This window comes from Pagrus pagrus (assembly GCF_965226575.1).
Source record: "Pagrus pagrus genome assembly, chromosome: 4".
NCBI classification, from domain to species: domain Eukaryota; kingdom Metazoa; phylum Chordata; class Actinopteri; order Spariformes; family Sparidae; genus Pagrus; species Pagrus pagrus.
In genome coordinates, this window is record NC_140188.1 from 1,974,420 (window position 1) to 1,994,904 (window position 20,485).

The 20,485-nt window shown below is 42.6% G+C and overlaps 1 protein-coding gene across 1 annotated transcript in view; it reads right to left on the minus strand.

The window, feature by feature from the left end:
* LOC311255720 (leucine-rich repeat and fibronectin type III domain-containing protein 1-like protein) overlaps positions 1-20,485 on the minus strand; it is a gene marked incomplete at its 3' end in the record, with an annotated part of 276,352 nt that overhangs the window by 34,722 nt on the left and 221,145 nt on the right. The window contains exon 7 of the mRNA XM_084350369.1: positions 1,623-1,893. Within this exon, the coding sequence (XP_084206495.1) occupies positions 1,623-1,880 (258 nt within the window). The 5' untranslated portion in view covers positions 1,881-1,893. The remainder of the gene's footprint in view (positions 1-1,622; positions 1,894-20,485) is intronic.

Consider the following 20,485-nt stretch of genomic DNA (forward strand, 5'->3'; position numbering starts at 1 on the left):
GCGTTCGATGTGGAATAAACATGAAAACTCTCCTCGCCTTTTCTCACTGAAAACACTTCTTCCATGCTCCTGACGGCACCGAGAGCCGAGCAGTTTGATTGAATTTGAATGCTGAATGCTTTAAATATCTTTCCTCAGATACTCTCACACCATAATTCATCATCTGAGGCTTCGTTCATTCCAGAGAAATATTCTCAACTCAAGTGATGCAATTTAGGCTTTTTCGGCGTACCCACTCAGCTCAGCCATCTCCAGGTCCTTCAGATACTTAAAAATAGTGATGGCCTACATTCCCCCATCTGATTGTCCTTCACATAACACGTATACTCCTTCTGCTTCCAAATGTGGGTTATACATTCACTGCAGGTGGAGATGAAACAGCACGTTAAATGTTATAGTTAAAATGTCCTCTGACAGCAAACTTGTTTGAGCTGCAACGATTAGTTGATTGAAATAAAATCAGTTGCAAACTATTTTAATAATCAATTCATTGTTGGCCAATCAAGCAAAAAAGTCAAACTTCTGATTGAGGATTTGCTGCTTTTCTTTGTCATTTAAGACAGTAAATGAAGAGTCTTTTGTTTTTGGACTTCTGGTTGGACAAAAGAAACAATTTAAAGATGCAGACGAGCTGTATGGAGCCATTTTGTGTCTTTTCTGGTTGTTTTTTTACGTTTTAAATCAAATCTCCAGCTACTTCAGTTGTTTAGCAGAATACTGTAATGCTGTTTTACTGTGAAACTCCAGAAATGTTTTGTGGACTACGAGACTTCACCTGACTTTCATCAGCGTGTTTTGCGCTCTATGCAGGCGCTGTGGTTTTAACACCTGTTCAAAACACAGTCTGTTGCAACAAGACTGAGATGTACTCGGGGAGCTCGAGGTGTGATTTGCTAAGATGCATGCTCTATCTTCTAAAATGAACTTGTTACCTTTTGCTTTGAGACATCATGGAAATGAACTTGTAACCTTATTTTTGTGAATGAAAGTATAAAAGCACGACACAGAGGAAGATTATAAAATCACTCTGAGGTACGATAAGTCTCGCAGCACCTACACAAACATACTTGTTGTTAGCTGGATAGTTGCACGAGTGACATTAATACATCTTTAAATAACTGTTACAATGATGAGAGCCGGGCTGGATGTTCCCTGATGAGCAAGTCGTGGATCAACATAATCAGGGGATTATTTTAACGTGATACCATTTCACCTTTTCTTTCAGCCTCGCTTAAAAGACACGTAACATCCTGCACTGGACGCGAATCTTCTGGACTGAGGCTGACCAGCAGAAACAAAAGGAAAGCTGCAGCCTCAGCGATCACTGCTGCTCTCAGGCTACAGGACCTGCAGCATAATCAGCTCATATGCAAACATACCATGAGCATCTCAAACCACCTTGTGTCGAACAATCTGGACCGACACTGAAATATCTCTGGAGGATCCTGATCATGAGTCTGGAATGACTGACGACAAGCTAAAATAAAACTCTCTGGCACCCACAGAAACAAAAAAGCAACAAGAACCATCATCTCGGTTGGATCACGTCAAACTACTTGGCAGAAAGTCGAGATTGGACCGATCAGAGTAAACATGGACGTAAAGGCCTTCAGAGAACTGACCAGGCTGGACATGTTGGCGAAGTCGCGGTGCCTCAGCGTTGTGATGAAGTTGTCCATCAGCCTGAGCTCGGCCGTCTGCCGGTCGATGTTGGGGGGGACGAAGAGGAGGCCCGTCTTGGCACAGAGCACCGTGTAGGACGGCAGCAGGTTCTGGCAGGTGCACCGCTTCGGACACAGCATGGAGGTGGTGCTGGAGGGGAGGATGAAGAGGAGGAGGAGGAGGAGGAGAGGGCAGACCAGCGAGGGGACGACATCCATGGCTACTGTCCTGCTGCAACACACACAGAGAAACCACAGAAGAAGTCAGTTCATGTAGAAAACACACATTAGAATGACTTCCAAACTTTTAAAGGGGAATTCCACCATTTTATTTCGCCCCTTTTTACCATCAAAAGTTAAAAAAATAGCTGGAATTCTCCTTTAAATTTCAAAGAATCTTCAAAATCCCCAAATCTTCACTCTTTGATTTGGTTTATCTTCCCCCTACTGAAGTGATATTATCATTCTTCTACGCTTTTACAGACGTTTTTGCGACTTAGGTGAGTGTAGAAATCATTTCTCTGCAGACACGAGGAACCCACAGTTTCCAGAAAAAAAGGTTATAATAATAAAAGCTTCACGAAAGAGGGGGAGGCTTAGATAAAGACAGGAAATGAGAGGGGGTGACGGAGGCAGAGGGGGTAGATTAAAGTCCAGAGTTCGTTGTTGCAGTCTTTTTTTTTTCCTGCTGAGTAAGCTGTCCGGGGGAAAAGGGAAAGTAAACAGCACTTATATCATCAATTAAGCTCACTGCACTCCCATGATCACAATCTGAGGAGAACATTAAAGAACGCAAATTATCCTCGGCCCGGTTGTCTGTCTCACCTCATAAATTTCATCGATGTTTTTGTGCATAAAAATGAGAGTAAACCGACTCCTGCAGCCGAGGCAATAAAGGGAGCACATTTACATTGATATTGATTTCTAACCATTCGCTCTGTACGTTCAGCTCAGTGGGGCGCTGAATAAATTCAGACGGGGGGGAGGCGTTAAACACGGGCCAGCAGGAGTGACATATGCAGAAGACACACACACACACACACACACACACTCTAGAAAGTTCATCTGAGTTAGATGCTGAGTGACTGGAGGAAGGTCGATGGCAAATAACAGCGGAAAGAGACACGCTCTTTTATTTACGGTGCTGAAATATTCAAACTGCGCCTCCACACACAGAACAGGAAGTGTGCACATGTCTTCATAACGGGGCCCGAGTGCAGGAAACGAGCTAAATGTGAGGAAGTAATGGGATGAGATAAATTCAGTGGAAATGATCGGGAGTGTTCAAACTGAGACTCAAATGTCAGTGGGTAATTTGAGAGTGTGCGCGTGAATGTGAGCGCAAGAAGACTCGGAGGCAACAATGAGCGACAACTGGAATCCACAAATTTGTCACATGAATGAGAATATTTCAAACCGCACAGAAAGTTCAGTCATGCTCACGGAGAGTTTTACCGCGGATCAGCGTGAGGTCGACATCCACGACTCATCAAGCACAGAGGAGGACGACACTCTCTCACAGGTTTAGTTAAACCTCAACAACGTGTTTAAAGGCAGGTGCATGTAGAAATGAAGCCTGATCCAAAATTACATGGATCAACTCGACTCCATCCAAGTTTCATGAAATCTGTACAGTAGTTTTTGTGTAATCCTGCTGACGAACAAACAAACCCAACCTTCTTGGCTGGTGGAGGTAACTACTAGTAAACATTTAAAAATGAATTATGTTTTCATAAAAAGTCTCTTTTACAGGTTTTATCAGCTAAACTTTTAGTTTTTGGTTAACACTTTATTTGAAAGGGTGTGCATGTCATAAACATGTCATAAACATGTCATAACAGGCCTGACTACCCAAACAAACTATTAAATATCAACATTACATTAAACTGTCATGTGTGTCTTCAATATTTTTCTTGTTTGTAACACCAGAGGTGGTGACTGTTTACACATGTCCCGCCCCTTTCCCCCCGAAAGCCAATCGTCTGCTTTATCACAGCTGAACCAGGGAAGATATCAGCCAGTCGTGTTGTTGAACAGGTGAGATTCACGTCAGTTTTGGGCGATTTGGTGCGGCTGCAGACGGACTTCTTATAAGCGCGGAAGATGTGGATTTCATGCTAATATACAGGATTACCCAGAGAGATGAGGTGATGAGGTGCGGTTCAAGTGAGCTGGTGACATCATCACATCACAGCAAAAGAAGTTGGTGTCAGGAAACTGTGTTTGCGCAGTAACCTGTGTGACAACAAAGCCTTTTTAATGTAATAACTGCCCGGGGGTGGAGCCAAGATGGCTGCCGAGTGGCAAGACTTGCCTTAGAAGGACCTTGGCGTCATTTGTTGCTCAGTAACCAGTAACTGCTGCAAACTGTAGCTAGCTGCCATCACATGGTTAGCTTGGTTAGCCATGGAGCTAGCCCTTCCATCAGCTGACTCATCCTTGACAAGAAAACCACCTTCATAGTGTTAATTCTGATTTGCAGTCTTATCGTCATATTATTGCCAGCGCATCAACGACCACATGCACTGATTTCTTAAAACACTGACATGTACTCTCAGTGACTCTGCAGCAGAAGCCGTGTGACGCTGCGTGTCTCAGGAACTCTGCTGCTCTGAGAACAGATTTAATTTGTTTAGTCAGGCCGGCTCAGCGTGAGAAAAATGCAAAGGAGCTCTTTTTTCAGACTGCATGCACTTCTCCATCTCTGTCGCCCTCTCCTCCATCCTTTCATCGCTCTCTCTTTCCCTCGACTAAAAGCACTTCTCATTTCAATTGCATCGCTTCTTTTCTGCATCCCTCCACTTATCTTTCCGCCTGAATCCTCCCATCATCCCTCTCTCTCTCTCTCTATCAGTCTCTCCAACTCTTTTCAGCTGCTTCCTGTCATATCTCTCTTCCTCTTTTCCCTCCATCCTCTCATCATCCTCTTCCTCTGTCTGAACCCTCTCTGTATCTGTTCCTCCATTTCTGTCTCAATAAGATCATTTCTTCCTCCGTCGCTCCAAATAACATCCATTTCCATCTTCCTGTTTCTGTGTGCATCGTTTCCCCACGCTCGTTCTCTCGGATGCACATGTGACCGCACACGATGAAATGACATTTATGGGATATGTGTCGAGAAGCATGTCCTCATATATGAGACGATAATGAAATATGAATGAAGGATGACATGTTAATTTACATGTTGATTGAGTTGTGTTGCTGCTTCATCCAATTTCCCCTGTCTTGCAGGGTGGTGGTGGTTCGGAGCGAAGCTAATATTTGACAAGAGGCGGTTCGAGTAATCGTCCAAAAAATGATTAAATATCACTTTAAGTCACAAAACTTAGCAGCTAGCAGCTCTGTGAGGCTGTATCCAAGCACAGCAGTAGGTTGAGCTAAATGCTAACATGCATACGACACACCCTCGTATTCAGGTGAGGAAAATCTCTAACAGGAAAGAAAAAGTGGAAGAAAACCTCAGGAAGAGCAACAGCTGAGAGATCCAGGAACGGTCAGATGATCATGAATGAGACTTTCTAGCAATCCACCTGGTAGATAATAAACATGTTTGTGACCAGCTGGTGCTACTGACAAGAAAAAGTCAGTAGCACCAGTTTCATGCAACATTAACCTCACATGCAGGTTTGTAAACGCGATAAAACTAGCTAAAAACAGGCGACTGAGTCCGTTCCACGTTCCGTTGTCAGGAGATGAGTTTGCCCAACTGTGACATCACAAATGGGCCATAAAATAGGGAACGGTAGAAAACATCAGATCATATATATATATATATATATATATATATATATAAATAATTCAGTGATCAATTATACACTGAATTAGACAATAAGTTTTAAGGTGATAATCAAAGTAGCGATCGAGTGCGTCATCTCGCTTCTTCCTCATCAAGGTCAGTGACAATTTATGATGGTTTTAAAACGATCTTTTACTTCAGTATCTTCTTCAAACTCAACGCCAACTGAACAATGTTCAAACGCTGCTTCAATAGATACGACTGCAGAGTCACATTGAGGACAACGGCCAGATGTTTGTGGGTTTTCTGTCAAGTGCCGAAGGTGCACAGGATTCATCCTGAGGGGGACACAACGTTTTATGGCAGGTCAGTCTGGAACAAAGTGGTGGTGCCGACCTCGCCATGCGCAGTGGTTACAGCACAAGAAGGTCCTGGACTCAAAGCCTGACTGGAGCGAGGCCTTTCTGTGTGGAGTCTGCATGTTGTCCCCCGTGCATATGTGTGTTTCCCCCACCATCAAAAACATGTGTAATATGTTGACTCTGACGAAGGCATCGGTTTAAATCTGGAGCTGGTCTCTGGATGGATTAATGCAGAGAACCAGTTTACTTAATCCCAAAACAACTTATTCAACCAACATGAAACATGTTAGCTGCTTCTTGCAAACACTTGTGCTGCTTCAGTGCCTGACAGGAAAGTATAAAAGCAGTTTAAATTCACGTGGCGCCGACAGTGGACCCAGTTTAACTACATAAACAGGGTGAGGAGGTGAACCAAAGAGAGGATGTTTACTGCTTATAGACAGAAACAACACATCTGATTAACACCGTCTGTCACCTTCACTGTCTGCTCACATCTATGCAGTCAAACACAAAAGAGCAGCGAAAGACTGAAGCACACAGCCGAGGTGCCAGCTAATTATTTCAGCTTACAGTCTGAGACAAACAACAGCGAGGAGTGAAGGAAGAAGGAAGGAAGTCGTGTTAGCAGAGAGATGGTCAGACGAGCATCTGAGGAGAGGAGAGGTGAAAATAGACCCAAACGGGTCTCTGCAACCTCGATACCCTCTTTGTGCCTCATAACTAAGAAGGGCCAAACACACTCTGCTTGTTTTTTGAGCCCTTCGGACGTGTTTCGGTCAAACTAAAGCTTTGCAGTCACTGTTGTGTCGAGAGGAGAAGGTAGACAGGAGAAAATATCTATAATTCATGTTGCAGGTTTTGCAGTTTTCATCCAGTTGGTGGAGATGTTGTGCTGCATCTTTTAGAAACGTGCACACGCAAACACACATACACACAACAAAACATGCACACACTCAAGGCTGAGGGAAGAGGGAGGCCTCTCTGTGCTTCAGTGCTGCGATACTGGAGGAGAAACAGAGAACAGAGAGTGACAGACAGGTGGAGAGAAACAGGACGACTGAGGGAAACTCTTCATCCTGATCAACACTTTTCTTCTTTGTCTCGATGAGCCTCGTCTTGTTCCTGCTGTAATCACTTCCTGTTATACCTTCATCACTCCTCTGTCCCCTGGTTCTGAATCACAATTTTCATTGTATTCACTCTTCCCCTGCTGTTTCCTTATAATAATTTCATCTCCTGGATATTACATTCATATATAACTAATTTGCGACGGCAAACACATTTTGCCAGAAACAACTTGTATTATATTTAATACCGGCAGCAAGAAAGAAATGGTAATGAAAGCATCTGCAGAGTCTGAATATTTGTATTTTTGTGTTTCAGACAATATCTGCTCGTGTCCCCTAAAGCATGATTCATGTCCTGCATGCTGGTGTCTGACCCTGTAATCCCTCACAAACTGGAAGTCTGTAATTCTCGACTTCCAGTCTTAGTGCGTCCCAGCGTAAACAGATGTTTGTGTGGCGAATCTCTGAACCTCACAAGCAACCAGCATATCACTAGGATATAATGTCAGCAGCTAACATTTCTGCAAACCACAGATACGTCCAAGGTTGATGTTGGTATCAGACGTGTCAGATCATGTTCATATTACATGATTATCAGCTGACTGTCACATCAGGAGGCGGAGAAGCTGCCAAAGGGCCGACCACAGTTTAAGTCACAGCACTGGATGTTTTAAAGGACACCTGCAGGCATTTCCAGCCATTTTCGTGGTGACAAAACCAGCTATTTTTCACGGGAAGACGGACCATCTCCATCTGTGATTGTAGCGAACAGAACAGGTATTTTAATCCAAACCATGATGTTCTCTGAACCCTAACCAAGTGGGTTTTTGTGCATCAACCTAACCAGAGCTTAAGCAAATTCAACCTAAGCAAACGTAGAGTTGCAACACAAAGAAACATTCAGTTTGAATTTATCTGTGTTTCTGCAGAAATGTACTGAGCTGACTTTTATTCTGGAGATTGGGTTCAAACTAGAGCAGCTGATTTATCAGAAAGAGACGGGAGGAGTCAGCTTGTGTTGCATGCTCACAACGTTTTCACGGCACGTTTCAAACACCAACACCACATAAAGTAAGAAGTGATGAAAGGCTAACAGTTCACTGTGAGCGCCGCCATGCTGCCGTGATGTCGTGTGTTTCCGTGTCGGAGGAGTCGAGTGGATAATAAGATAATCAAATCTTCTTCCTGTTTTACACAGTTCATTATAAAACTACTCCATGACTAAAGTTTGGATCTCTAAGAATAGACACTGAGTCATTGAGCATGTTCAGGGACGCTCAGGGACACTGAGCTGACAGGACTGTGTTTGTCCTAATAAAGGAACATGTCACCAAACGCAACAGGTTGGCTTTTTATTATGTTTGTTGAAAACAATGGAGACACCTGGAACAGAGAAACAAGCTATAACAGGCTTTAGATTCACTGTGAACGCTGTTCTGTCTCCACAGTGAATACAAAGATAATAGAGAAAAGGAAATATTGTCTCATTCTTTAGAGATAAACTAAACTGTGTTCACAGTATAAAATGAGTCACTTACGTGGAAGCAAAGCGTCTCGTTTCACCACATTATGAATTAATCTGAACCGTAAACTCATAAGTTTGCAGCGTTAAAGTCGACAACACGTAGATGAGATTCTCTCTTCGTATCTTCATTAAGGTGAAATCAATGCTGAGGTTTGATTTGATCAGAAGCAGAGAGAGGAATCGTTTTTAACTGCTTCATTAACACAGAATGAACTCGTAGCTACAAACATTAGTTTCTAAGTTAAACTCCCTGATGAATGTTAAGAGGGAGATGATACTAAGATAAAGAATGAAACACAGTCTTTAAAACACCATCGTGGTTATTTCTTCTTAACTCTTCTCACTAAAATCACCGGAGCGCAGATAAATCTGCCTTTACTGACGTCACGCTCTGTCATGTGACATCACATCGAGTTACGTTTGAGGTTCGAGACGTCGTGACCCTTTTGTTTTTGAAAAATACCGTCTGATGTCATCGCGACCCAATCAGAACAAAGAATGTGTTTTTACAAAGTGCTGCAGCTTCACTGCTGATGATGATGCTGAGCTCAACGGTCCTGCCAACTGTCTGTCTGTCTGAATGGGATTAAAATCAATAAGAGGTGAGATCCACAGCGGGAGAAGACTGGTGCTGCTGCGCTGGTGGAGGATTCATTCACATTAATACAGACCGATGACTGTTCCCATTCATACCGATGTCACGGTGAGACGTCTGCAGACTGACGGCTGCTGGATCTCTGCTGGAGCTCCATCAACGTATGGAACGATTGTTACAGGAGCCACGTTAGCTTCTTCTGCTAACGAGGTTACAAGTGTGCAAGTAGCTGCATGATATTTCTGGTTCTGCTGAATCAATTTTGTTTTTTAAAACTGTCCATAACAGCATCGTGTTGTTTTTCAGAGAGCCGGCGTCTTTTTAAAAATTTTTCGAGGAGGGAGGGAAAGGAAAAGAGAAAACTGTGTGTTGTGGTCTGATGTTGGTCTGATTGTCATCCATCAGCCTGGTAACCAAAAGAAATGGAGTCTGTTCTTTTCTTGAGCTTTATCAGATAAGAAAAGTCCATTTGTAGCAGCAGACTGTCCGTACTGTTATCATCCTCTGTAGTCGAGCCTCTGTTACCGCAACATCTCGTCAATCACAACCAGCGTGCAGCGTTTCTTCTGTCATCGCACGAGTACTTTAACCCAGCGCTCCCAGGCGAAGAAAGGCCCTCACACTACAAGACCGGTTAACACACTTTAATATGTAAAATTGTTGAGTTGGCATCAAATCAACCCGGCTCATACAGCAGAGAGCAGCCACAACATCCGCCGTCAGACACCGAGCAGCTCCACAGGAAAGACTCTGGCTTCAATAATAGATTGAGTGATTTATTTGAAGTCCAGCAAAGCAATCGTTTCCAGGGGTAACCAGAAAAAGCACTCGGCAAAGCTCAGACGATTCTCCACAGCTCCGAGCTGCAGCATTTAATCTATCATTCGTGCTGGTGTAAAGTTCAGACGAAGGGGATCTCAAATCACCAAATGTTTACATAAACTGGCAACGTTTTCATTCAGACCGTTGTACCAGTCTAGGTGCTGTAGGGGGCGCTCACACCCTGAAGATGTTAATGAAAAGTTTACAGCTGACAGGAGGAGAAATGCTGCTCGGCTGGATTTGATTTGTGTATCTTTATGTGTGTGAAGCAACACGGAGAAAAAAACAGGCAGGAAAAATTGCAATTTTAATTAACATCAATCAATGTCGTTTTCACGGCGCGCTGGTAGACCGTATGTCGCGGGAATTGTCATTTTAAATGTAAATGTCACTTCATTTCTTCAGTTGTCACTGTTACGCTCATTACAAGCCGCACTGAGTTCATCTGACAGCTTCACGCTTTCACTGTGCAGCTGTAATCAATATCACTCAGCTGCATTCAGACCAATCAGAGCAGCTCACACATTCAGGAGCGACATCCTGCTAATCTGTCACATTCTCAGTCATCACTGCTGGTTGGGTTTATTATTGTTTACAAAGTTTGTTGTTGCTACAATTATTGGAAAGTTTTAAATGATTGACAATAAGCGGAGATTGATTACGTGAAAACACCATCGGCATTCAAAATCCCATCATCCCACCAGTCGGACTAATGCAGAGCCTGGGCTGATCGGTCGGCCTCCATTCATTCAAACCAACTTCACACCTGACAAGAACGTCAGCAATGAACCCGCCACGGGTGAAGGTGATCGGAGGAACGGTTGTCCAGAAACTCAAAGGACAGACAGACGGAGGAAGACACTGAACATACACACAGTTATTTATATACATATATAAAGACGTATTGCATCTTTTGAATCTGCCTCAGCGATCAGATGGTGATGATAATGTGGTCGACATCTTCATATCAAGGTTCAACATCTGGGAAACTGTGTTTGACCACTTTGTGAGCACCAAGCATCGATGACGTAAACACAGAGTCCACGTTAATAATAACTATATAAAAACAGCAGCCTGTCAGCTGATGGTCTCGTTTGCTGGGTCATTTATAATCATCAGAGGAATCAGAGACTGTTTCATAAACACTTACAAGTTCCTCGTGGTCACTTTAAGTATGAAACACTGTCTGTTTTATTTAGATCAAATGTCCTTTATTTAGATTTAATCATCCAGACTGGTGTTGAAACCGGCCTCGCATATTTAAAAACAAAACAAAACAATATAAATCTTCATCTTTTCTGTCAGTCAAAAGTTTTTATGAGGCCTGAATTTCTTAGATTTCTGACTCTAGAGCAGCTTATTCAGACTGAAACCTTCAGTCTGATGGGATTCAACAGTTTTGGCACCTGCTGGTCTAAACTCTGATGTTTCCTCTCTGCCAAGATAAACCACTCACTCCTTGTTTTTGTGAAATGTTTTTGGCATAGATGTGCTTGAAGTTTGAAATAAGCCAAGTCGATATTGGCACAAGATGTTGGTCATCAGAAGATTCAACCTTCAGAAATCCCTCAACGTAATCGACTAGATCATCTGAGATAATATAAACTCAGAGTATCTCTACACTGGTGGGTGTTTGTGACAAAACTATGCTTTTCTGCAGCTTCAAGGTTCACAGATGCAGGCAGAAGACAGTGATGTCTCTTGATGTGTGAGATTATATCGGTGCGTGGGTGTTTTCATGCTCATTTTTATGCCACCGGTGTGTGTTTGTTCTAAAGGATCGACCCGGCGTGTTTGCAGTGTGTCAAGGTGACAGTTTAAACTCTTTCAAACACAGAAATGTCCTCGATTTGTATGAATATAGTCGAAATAAACATACATTTGTGTATAACAGCAGATATTTTAGGTGTTAAACAACACATTTCCTTCGTGTCGTTACAAATATCGCTGCAGCGAGGTGCTCTGAGGTCAAATCACCACGTAAGAGTCAGTGAACTGATTCATTTCTGCTCAAAACATCAAAAGCTGACAAAGACCTGAAGCTGAAATATCTGTTCTTCTTCTAACTATTATAAACCGTCATTACCTACAAGTTTTTTACATCTGTTTAAGGGAGGCCATCATCCAACGTGCACTGCAGACATGCACACACAAAGCTGACGCCGTGCCATCATTGTCGCTGCTCTTCTCTCTGCAGTAATGGATGTCATTCATATTAATGCCACTGCGGTCAGTATCCATCACCATCCAGCAGCTCTGCTCACCAGCCGTCTCACAGGCTACAAAAGATCAAAGTCAAATAAAACTCAAGCTCTCCTTTCATAAAAATTCAATTTAATAAGCCTTTGATCACGCACATCGCACTCCTCCAAATCAATGATCTCTCTGGCTTTTGTCCAGAGAGCTCGCTGTGTTTGCTGCTGTTTGATCACAGGATTGGAGGCAATCAGTGATTAGGTGTGTTGGAGAGGAGAGTAACGTGTTGGAAGTTTACTGTTGGCTCGACTGTAAAAAGCATCAACAGCCTGAATTCTGGTTTATATTTGTTGGGACAGGCAGAGTGCTTCTCGGTAACACCTGACTGACTTCAGTCTCACTTATCTGGACAAATCTTCAGAGCTCCACTGGAACTACAAGAGATTTACTGAGCTAATAATCAAGGAGAGGACAGAAGGATTCTGTAACTTTTTCAAAGGCCAAGTGTGCATTGTATTACATATTGAAAGCCGTGCAGACTTTTTTGTAGATTAATTTCCAAAACGACATCCAAAAACCATTAGGAAATATAAAATATAATGATGATCATCAATCATATTTACTGCTTTTATTTAAAAGCTTCACTTGCACCCATTAAATCCACTTTACTTTCTAGTGTTGATGAGACAAAGAGCGTTTATTCACAGTCTCTTGTTCCACATACTGAGCAGGCTGATCTGAATTCAGTGTAGCTGCACACAGTGAACAACGACACGCTCTTTCCACGTCCTGTTCACTGCTAAACTTCACATTGATCTGTAGCACGACACTAGTGTGAACGACTAAAGTGGTTCATAAAAAAATCCACTTTATTTATGAACCAAATTTAATCATTTTCGTGATTGTTTGTGTTTTCTCAGCCTCACCAGCTCCTTTTTTTCTCCACTGGATTGAGTTGAAACTTGTCCAGAACCTCAAAGAAACCTAAAGGATGATTTACAACATGTATACATTGAATTAGTTGTTGCAGAATGTTTACAATCATCACATTTATCACAATAAATCATCTTCCATTTTCAAAAACTAATATCTCAACTAGTTCCTAAGTTATTTGGTCCTGCTTCTATCTTCGTGTGATACCTATTGAGCCTGTTTTTCATTTTGTTGAATACATTTTCAAGTTAAAGCTTGTAATGGCTGAGCTGTAGCATATTAGAGGACAAGCCATAAGACTGCCAAACGGCCGGCTGCAGTTCGAGTCACACCGCTGGATATCTTTATAACACCTGGGGATGTTTCCAGCGTCAAAACCCGGCTGTTTTTCACGGGAAGTCGGAACATCTCCATCCAGCCTATTTTAAACCAAACCATGATTTTTTCCGAGGCCTAACTGAGGTTTTGTGCCTAAACCTGACCAGAGCATCAGCACAGTGTTGTGACGAGACTAACGTAAAGTTGCAACATAAAGACACGATCAGTCGGGCGACTGGGTTGTTTTGGAGGGTTTGTGGTCGTGTAAAACAGGAAACAGAGCACTCTGTAGCTGTACCGGATGTTTTGTTGACCCGACCACTCACCCTGGCCTCACTCGACTTCATCCTTGGCTCCAGTAAAACTAACTACGGCCACTGGAGGGCTTCGTCACTTGACCTTGGGCGAACGTCATTTTGTGACACTGGCTCAAACATCTGATACCGTCGCTCTCCTTTGTGACGGGTCGACCACCAGCAGATGTAGTCAGGTGCTGACTGACAGTGTGTTCATTTGCGACCAAAACACACAGTTTGCAGAAATAGCCTTTTAATCGTAACGATGAAACAACTCGAGTTGGAATAAAAAGAGTTCAGTTTATGGGCATATTGGATAACACGTCAGTGATTTTTCTCAATCTGAATAGATCTAAAGCTGATAAAACTCACTGATGGAGAACAAAATGTATTAACTGCTAATTTAAATCACTTTTCTCATGCAGGCAGTAAAAAAAATACTCTGAGCCAGGAAAAAAGATTAAAATCTGAACTCATTTCAAGTGTAGTATTCCTCTCAGCAGCAAGGGAGGAAGTAATCTTGGTAGATTTCTAATGACGGAGTGTAATCTCAGTAGGCTTCAGGACCCCTCCGGTGTCATTATCACACCATTTGCATTTCCCAGGCTCCCCTGGGAACAGCTCATCTCCTGAACAAACAGGAATACCATTATCACTGCCAGCCACCGGCCCAATCAGAATGAGTTAAAGTCAGACATGACGATAGTTCACTGGTATCAATTACAGATGCTCTCGTACCTCCGCTGAGCAACGAAACTATTAACGCATCAGAAAAATATGAGCAGGGTGATGGGATTTTGGGTCTTCTCACACAATTATGTTTTCTGGTCTCTATATCCTTAAAAGTGTTACAGAGGATCCAAGCTCACAATCAATGCTCAGGCTTGGTGGCGACATATTAAACAGAACGATATGGTAAAGTGGTAATCATTAGGGTTTTTGTGCTTCTCACTGCGCCGCCTCTGAACTGAACTTCTTTGAGATTACTCTCACAGATGGAAACAAAATGTGCGTAGGGCTTTTCTCAACTTCTACATTTGCATTTCAGCAACTAACAGGACATTCAGGCCCTGTTCAGACCTGGCATAACATCCGTCCTGAGTGATCTGATCACAAGTGCACAGCTCTGGATACAGGTGTGAATTCCCCCAGGATGCATTAAGGACACATTTGAGATTCAGACCACACACACACACGTGTCCTGGGCCACACTGAAGGACCGTCTACTCAACTCACATCCTGTGTGAAACAAGAAGAATATCACGAACAACATCATCACCAGACTCCCTTAACAAATGTTGTGATTTTAAGAGTTGTTGAGTTAAAAATAACTTTATAACCATTGTGAAACTCTGTCTTTGACTAATTCTAAATCATTGGTGCCTTCCTGTAAATTCGGCATTAAATGTTATAAAACTATTTGTTGTTTTAATGTAAAAAGTGTCAGCTTGTTGTGATTAAAGCTCGTTGTACCATCCAACATTTAGCAGCTGTTTGAACACAGTTTACACTGATTTCACCATTTACACTCAACTTATGAAAGAAGAAACATTTTATTGACGCTAAACATTTCAAATTTCACAAATACAGTAAACAGTAACCAATATAGGATACTTATTTGTCCCCATGGAGAAAGTCACCAGACTCCATTTAAAAAATGCTTGATTTTGTGATTTTGAATTTGAAGAAACGTTCTTAATTTCTTGGGTCTTCTTGTAAATTTGGCAAATGTTATATATTGAGTCTTTCTCTCTTACAAATGTTGGTATTTGGGCTATTTACCTCTATCTTCCAGTAAACTGTTTCTGTAACTGTGTGTAAGTGGAGCAACTTAAACCCAAAGTCAAATTCCTTGTTTGTCTGCACGTACTTCGTCCGGTAAAGCAGATTTATTTCACCTGAACAGGTACAGTTATCGTCACAGTGCAGTTTAACCTAGATCCATTTAAAATAATATTCAGTGAAACACCAGAAATCACCAGCATCCTATGTAGACGCTCTCTTTCCCAGCATGCCTCAGGACCCCTCAGGTGACATCATCAGCCCCGTTACAGATTCACAGCTTATCTGCCAACAAACTGCAGCACCATTACTGCTGCCAGTCACCATCCTAATCAAACAGAGGTTCAGGCGTACAGCAGGGGTGTCGAGGATGACACACACACACACACACACACACACACACACACACACACACACACACACACACACACACACACACACACACACACAGGGATCAGTTGTTTGCCCTCAGTGCGTCTTGTAAACTCACGACTTGGTTGAAAGGCTGATTTGAAAGATTTCAGATTGTCGCTGAAGTGACTCGAGGGGGTTGTAGAATCTGTGCGCTCCCATCAGGGTGTCTGAGCGTGTGTGTGTGTGTGTGTGTGTGTGTGTGTGTGTGTGTGTGTGCATCATGGCTAAGTGAAGACAATCAGAGTCATCAGTCAGATCACCTCGTCTCATCTGCGTCTCAGTGTGACTCTGGAGCAGAGGCCAGGTCACATGACACACACACACACACACACACACACACACACACACACACACACACACACACACACAAACACACACACTGTATGTCTGAGTTTAACATTCACTAACTGTACTTTGTGATGCAGTGTTTGTGTGTGTGTGCTTGTAGTAGACAGCATCTAATTATGCATCTGACTTTGTTTGTGTGAGTCTTTAATTATGTTTCTGAATGTCACTAGTGTGTGTGTGTGTGTGTGTGTGTGTGTATAAATGCACAATCCAATCATGTGCATGTTTTGAAGTCTGAATTTAAATAATTTTACAAGTTAAATCTGAATGTTATTGCTGTTTATACACCATTGTGTGTGTGTGTGTGTGTGTGTGTGTGTCTGTGTGTGTGTGGTTTTCTTTTGGAGTCAATCTTGAATAATTTTACATAATCCATGTATGAAGCCTGCACCAATCAGCTCTCTGCAGAGAATGAGCTCTCTGCTGGCTGTGTGTGTGTGTGTGTGTGTGTGTGTGTGTGTGTATGTGAGTGAGTGTGTGTGTGTGTGTGTGTGTGTTAGCAGTCTCATTACAAAATGCTACATGTCAGATAAAAGAAACAACAACTTAATTATTGCAACAATCAACTTCAGATTCACATTGGTGGAATAGACTCGCAGTGAGCACCGAGCAGATTTAATTTAAAATAAGTTTGATATTTTTGTGAAACTGGACGGTCGGAGGAGACGACCGTGGTGAAGACGCCTGGAGGTCCGAGGACATGTGTGTCCAATCCATTACAGTCATAGACGCTTCAACTTGTTGCGAACTATCCCTGTTGTGCTGTCAACACGTTTATATAATACCAACGCGGATTTATTACACCCCTCTGCATCGCCCACAGACAAACAAGATTCCCTTCAGTGTCTGTGTGCGACGCTTAAAACCTTCCTGCCAGAAACCTCTCACCCCTAAATTCCACCAGATCCGTGTTCGGTCCGTCTCCGATCCACCACAGCAGCGTATCTACTCCGCTGCAGCTCCTAACCTTCTGTCTGTTTGTCGTCTGTTTTCTGTGGTTATCGCGGGAGTGCTGCGCCCTGCTGCACTCAAAATGCAACCATAGGAATCCCCGGGTTATGGTTAACTCGTGGTTAACCTCATACAACACTTTAATGTAGGCACACAGACTACTTGGTAAGGTTTAGGAAAAGAAAGTGCCAGAATAAATGTTGGCAAAGTGCATTTCTGCATTTCTCTCCCATCACACCGTGCTTATGCTCTGGTTAGAGTTAGGAAATCATCATGGTTTGGCTTAAAAATACCTGTTCTTGTTGCCACAAACATAACTGGAGATGACCCGACGTCCCGCTGTGCTCCCTCATCAAAAACATCACGTGCTTCCACATTTACTAATGCCAAAGCACGGACTTGAACAGCGGTCGATGGCTTGGCAGCCTTCTCGCCTGTAACTCCACCACCGTCCCCTCGACCTCCCAATGAGAACGTCAGGTATTTAACATGTAATGTGAATGTGACATGGCACGTTTATGCAAATGTAAATATAGTACGTATGTCTGCAGTATCTAAAGGGTGCCCTACATCTGTATATGATGCCTGGGGGTGAGACCGGGCTGATACCGTAGAGCTGTTGACAGCTTGATGATGCTAAAACTAACACATGACTCAATATATTGGATAAATGCTCCAAACTTCACGTCATCATTTATGGAAGAAAACATGTTAAAATATTTGAGGATTAAACTTCTCATTCGTGTTTGGTTTGTTGTTCATTGTAGTGATTTAACAGCTGGAGGAACGTGTGATTTAACCACCAGGTTTTTTTTTTTTTTACAACAAAGGGTCCAAATAAACAAGTCGCCACAGATGGAAACAAAATCACAGAAAGAAAAATAGCAACAACAGCGGCTGTAATTACTGCAGTCTGTGATTGTGCAGCCTGGATGAATGCTTGATGGTTACTGAAGTTGATTTGACTCACATATTTAAAAGTTCTGCTCTTGTTAAATGGATTTTTCACTTATAAAAATAAAGCTTGTTGAACTGAATAAACAATATTTTTAGGTGTGAAGAAACAAACAGGTTTCATTAAAGTTTGAGTATTTACACACACGAACATAACGGCAAGTAAAATGTGCCAGAAACCAAATAAATGCAATCACGTACAGCTTCCACACACACACACACACACACACACACACACACACACACACACACACACACACACACACACACACACACACACACACCTGACACAGATAAGCATGTCTGCTCACACACAAACATCAAGCTTATTGCTGTTCCTACAAACACAGGCGGCTGCTTGTTGTTGACAAGAGGATTACCATGTCAATAAGAAACAGCAGCAGCAGAGAGGAGGAGCAGGAGGAAGAGGAGGAGGAGGAGGAGGAGGAGGAGGACGGTGGAGATGACAGACAGGAGGACAAAGAGAACGAGTGAGAGGCAGAGAAAAGGAAAAACCGAGCATCTTAGTTGATAACACTGACAGTCTGAGTCTCGCTGCTGTTGCTGACGGTGGTTCAGGTGCATTAACATAAGCTGGAGTCAAATAAACTGCAGAGCTGTGGGGTCAAATGAAACATAAGAGAGGATGTGCACGACAGACAGACAGACAGACAAGAACCTCATTATTGGACGTTAAAATTCTTGGTTTCTACAATATCGGCACGCGGCAACTTGACAGAGCGAGGGATCGATGACAAACAAAACATGGTTCAGGTACGGTCCTTCGAACGTTGGTGATCCCCTGGCTTTTCATCTTGCACCATCGTCCAGTCAGAAGCTGAATTTGGCCAATACGTTGGTTTCTGTCTAAACACCTCCAATCCGGTATGCTTCAGCTGTACTTTGCGGGGCTTCATACTAACTTTACATTGATTGATATGATATGACAAAACTACTATACCTTTTTTATATTTCTTGTTGTGTACTTACATAATCCCAAATGTTTTCAATAATTTTCAAACCAGACAAATCCACACATTGACTCAAAGTAACGTCACCCGCTGGTGCTTCCAGAGTAGGAAAGTCAGGAAACAAGAGGAAACCTAACGTGAATAAAACTTCAGTGCGTCGCCTCGTCTGTGAACAAGTAAGAGGTGTTACTCAAACAGCCAGATTTCTTTACTGTACATATGCAAGCAAGCAGCGGTACGCACCAGTCTTCAGTGTGTGTCTGTGGTCAACTTCTGACTGAACTCAGCACTCAGCACAGACTCTGGTTCTGGTTCTGGTTCTGGTTCTCTGTCTCCTCTCTGTAACGTTACGTTCATGAAGTAAAGGACATTTCCCCTCCAGCTCCAGTCAGCAGTCAACAGTACAGAACAGAAACACCCGACAATGGAGGTCACCTCCGGATCACTGCTGCAGTCAGGCTGATAAACAGGAGTGAAGATAAATCCACTTTTAGTTAAAAAGTAATCTTCAGTGAAAGGGATCTGGGTCACAGCAGAATCCCAGTTCCTGTTATGAATAATTCTTATGTTCAGAAAACAAAGATTTTTTCATCTCTGAGTCAATTTATTCATCCAAAACTACATAAATCATAAAATCTTGACTTTTCTGCTTCCAAGTCCACAAATAAACTTCTGCGACAATCATCTCTGAACACTTTCATCCAAAACAACGAGATAAACATCTTCATTCTGACGCCACACTCTCACCAATGTGAACATTAACTTCACCACAACAAAACTGTCTTGTTTCTTTACTTGTAAATGCAGTGATAGAGGCGACGACTAGGATTAGAGGAGGGAGGTAGAGAGAGACACTGACACAATCATCTTAATTCCCACTGATACTTGAAGTCTATCCACCCACAGCGAAGTGGACGATCATTATTTTCAGAGAATGATGCTAAACTCTGCCAAAAGTGCATTTTTCCAACTTTTACCTTCTTCAACAGCCAAGATGGAAACACGAACATACGCTCCTCCACCTGCTCCTCATCGCCTCCTCGTCCCATCAACATGAAACAGATATCAAGCAAGAGCTTCATTTTTTTTCCCCCCAACTGACCATTTTGGAGCCTCGACAAATGTTTCTGATTTTGGCTGAGTCATTCTGTTTTCACTTCCCTTTGCTGTTTGCTTCTGATTCATTTGCTCAAGGAAGAATACTTTCAGTGAAATGTAGTCTAATACGAGCTGCGAAGGGCACGACAACAGTGAATAAAGTCTGACCTCTGGCTGGAACGTCGCTGGTCATAACCGGCCTCGTCTTGGGAATCGTACCAGCTAAAGGGCACATGAGTGAGCTCTAAATTCATTCATGTCCTACTTTGGTTTTCTAAGTAGCCGCAAGAATCCAAACACTCTCCTCTCATTAGCTTTTATGTATTTTCTAATCAGTCCAGCTGGAAACGATTCCTCTCGTCCATCTTAAAATAATCTGCGATCTTTTTTCTTCCTGGCTCTCGTGGGAGAGACAAACATTTCTGAGGTTCCTTCCTTTCATATGTTTTTCTCCAC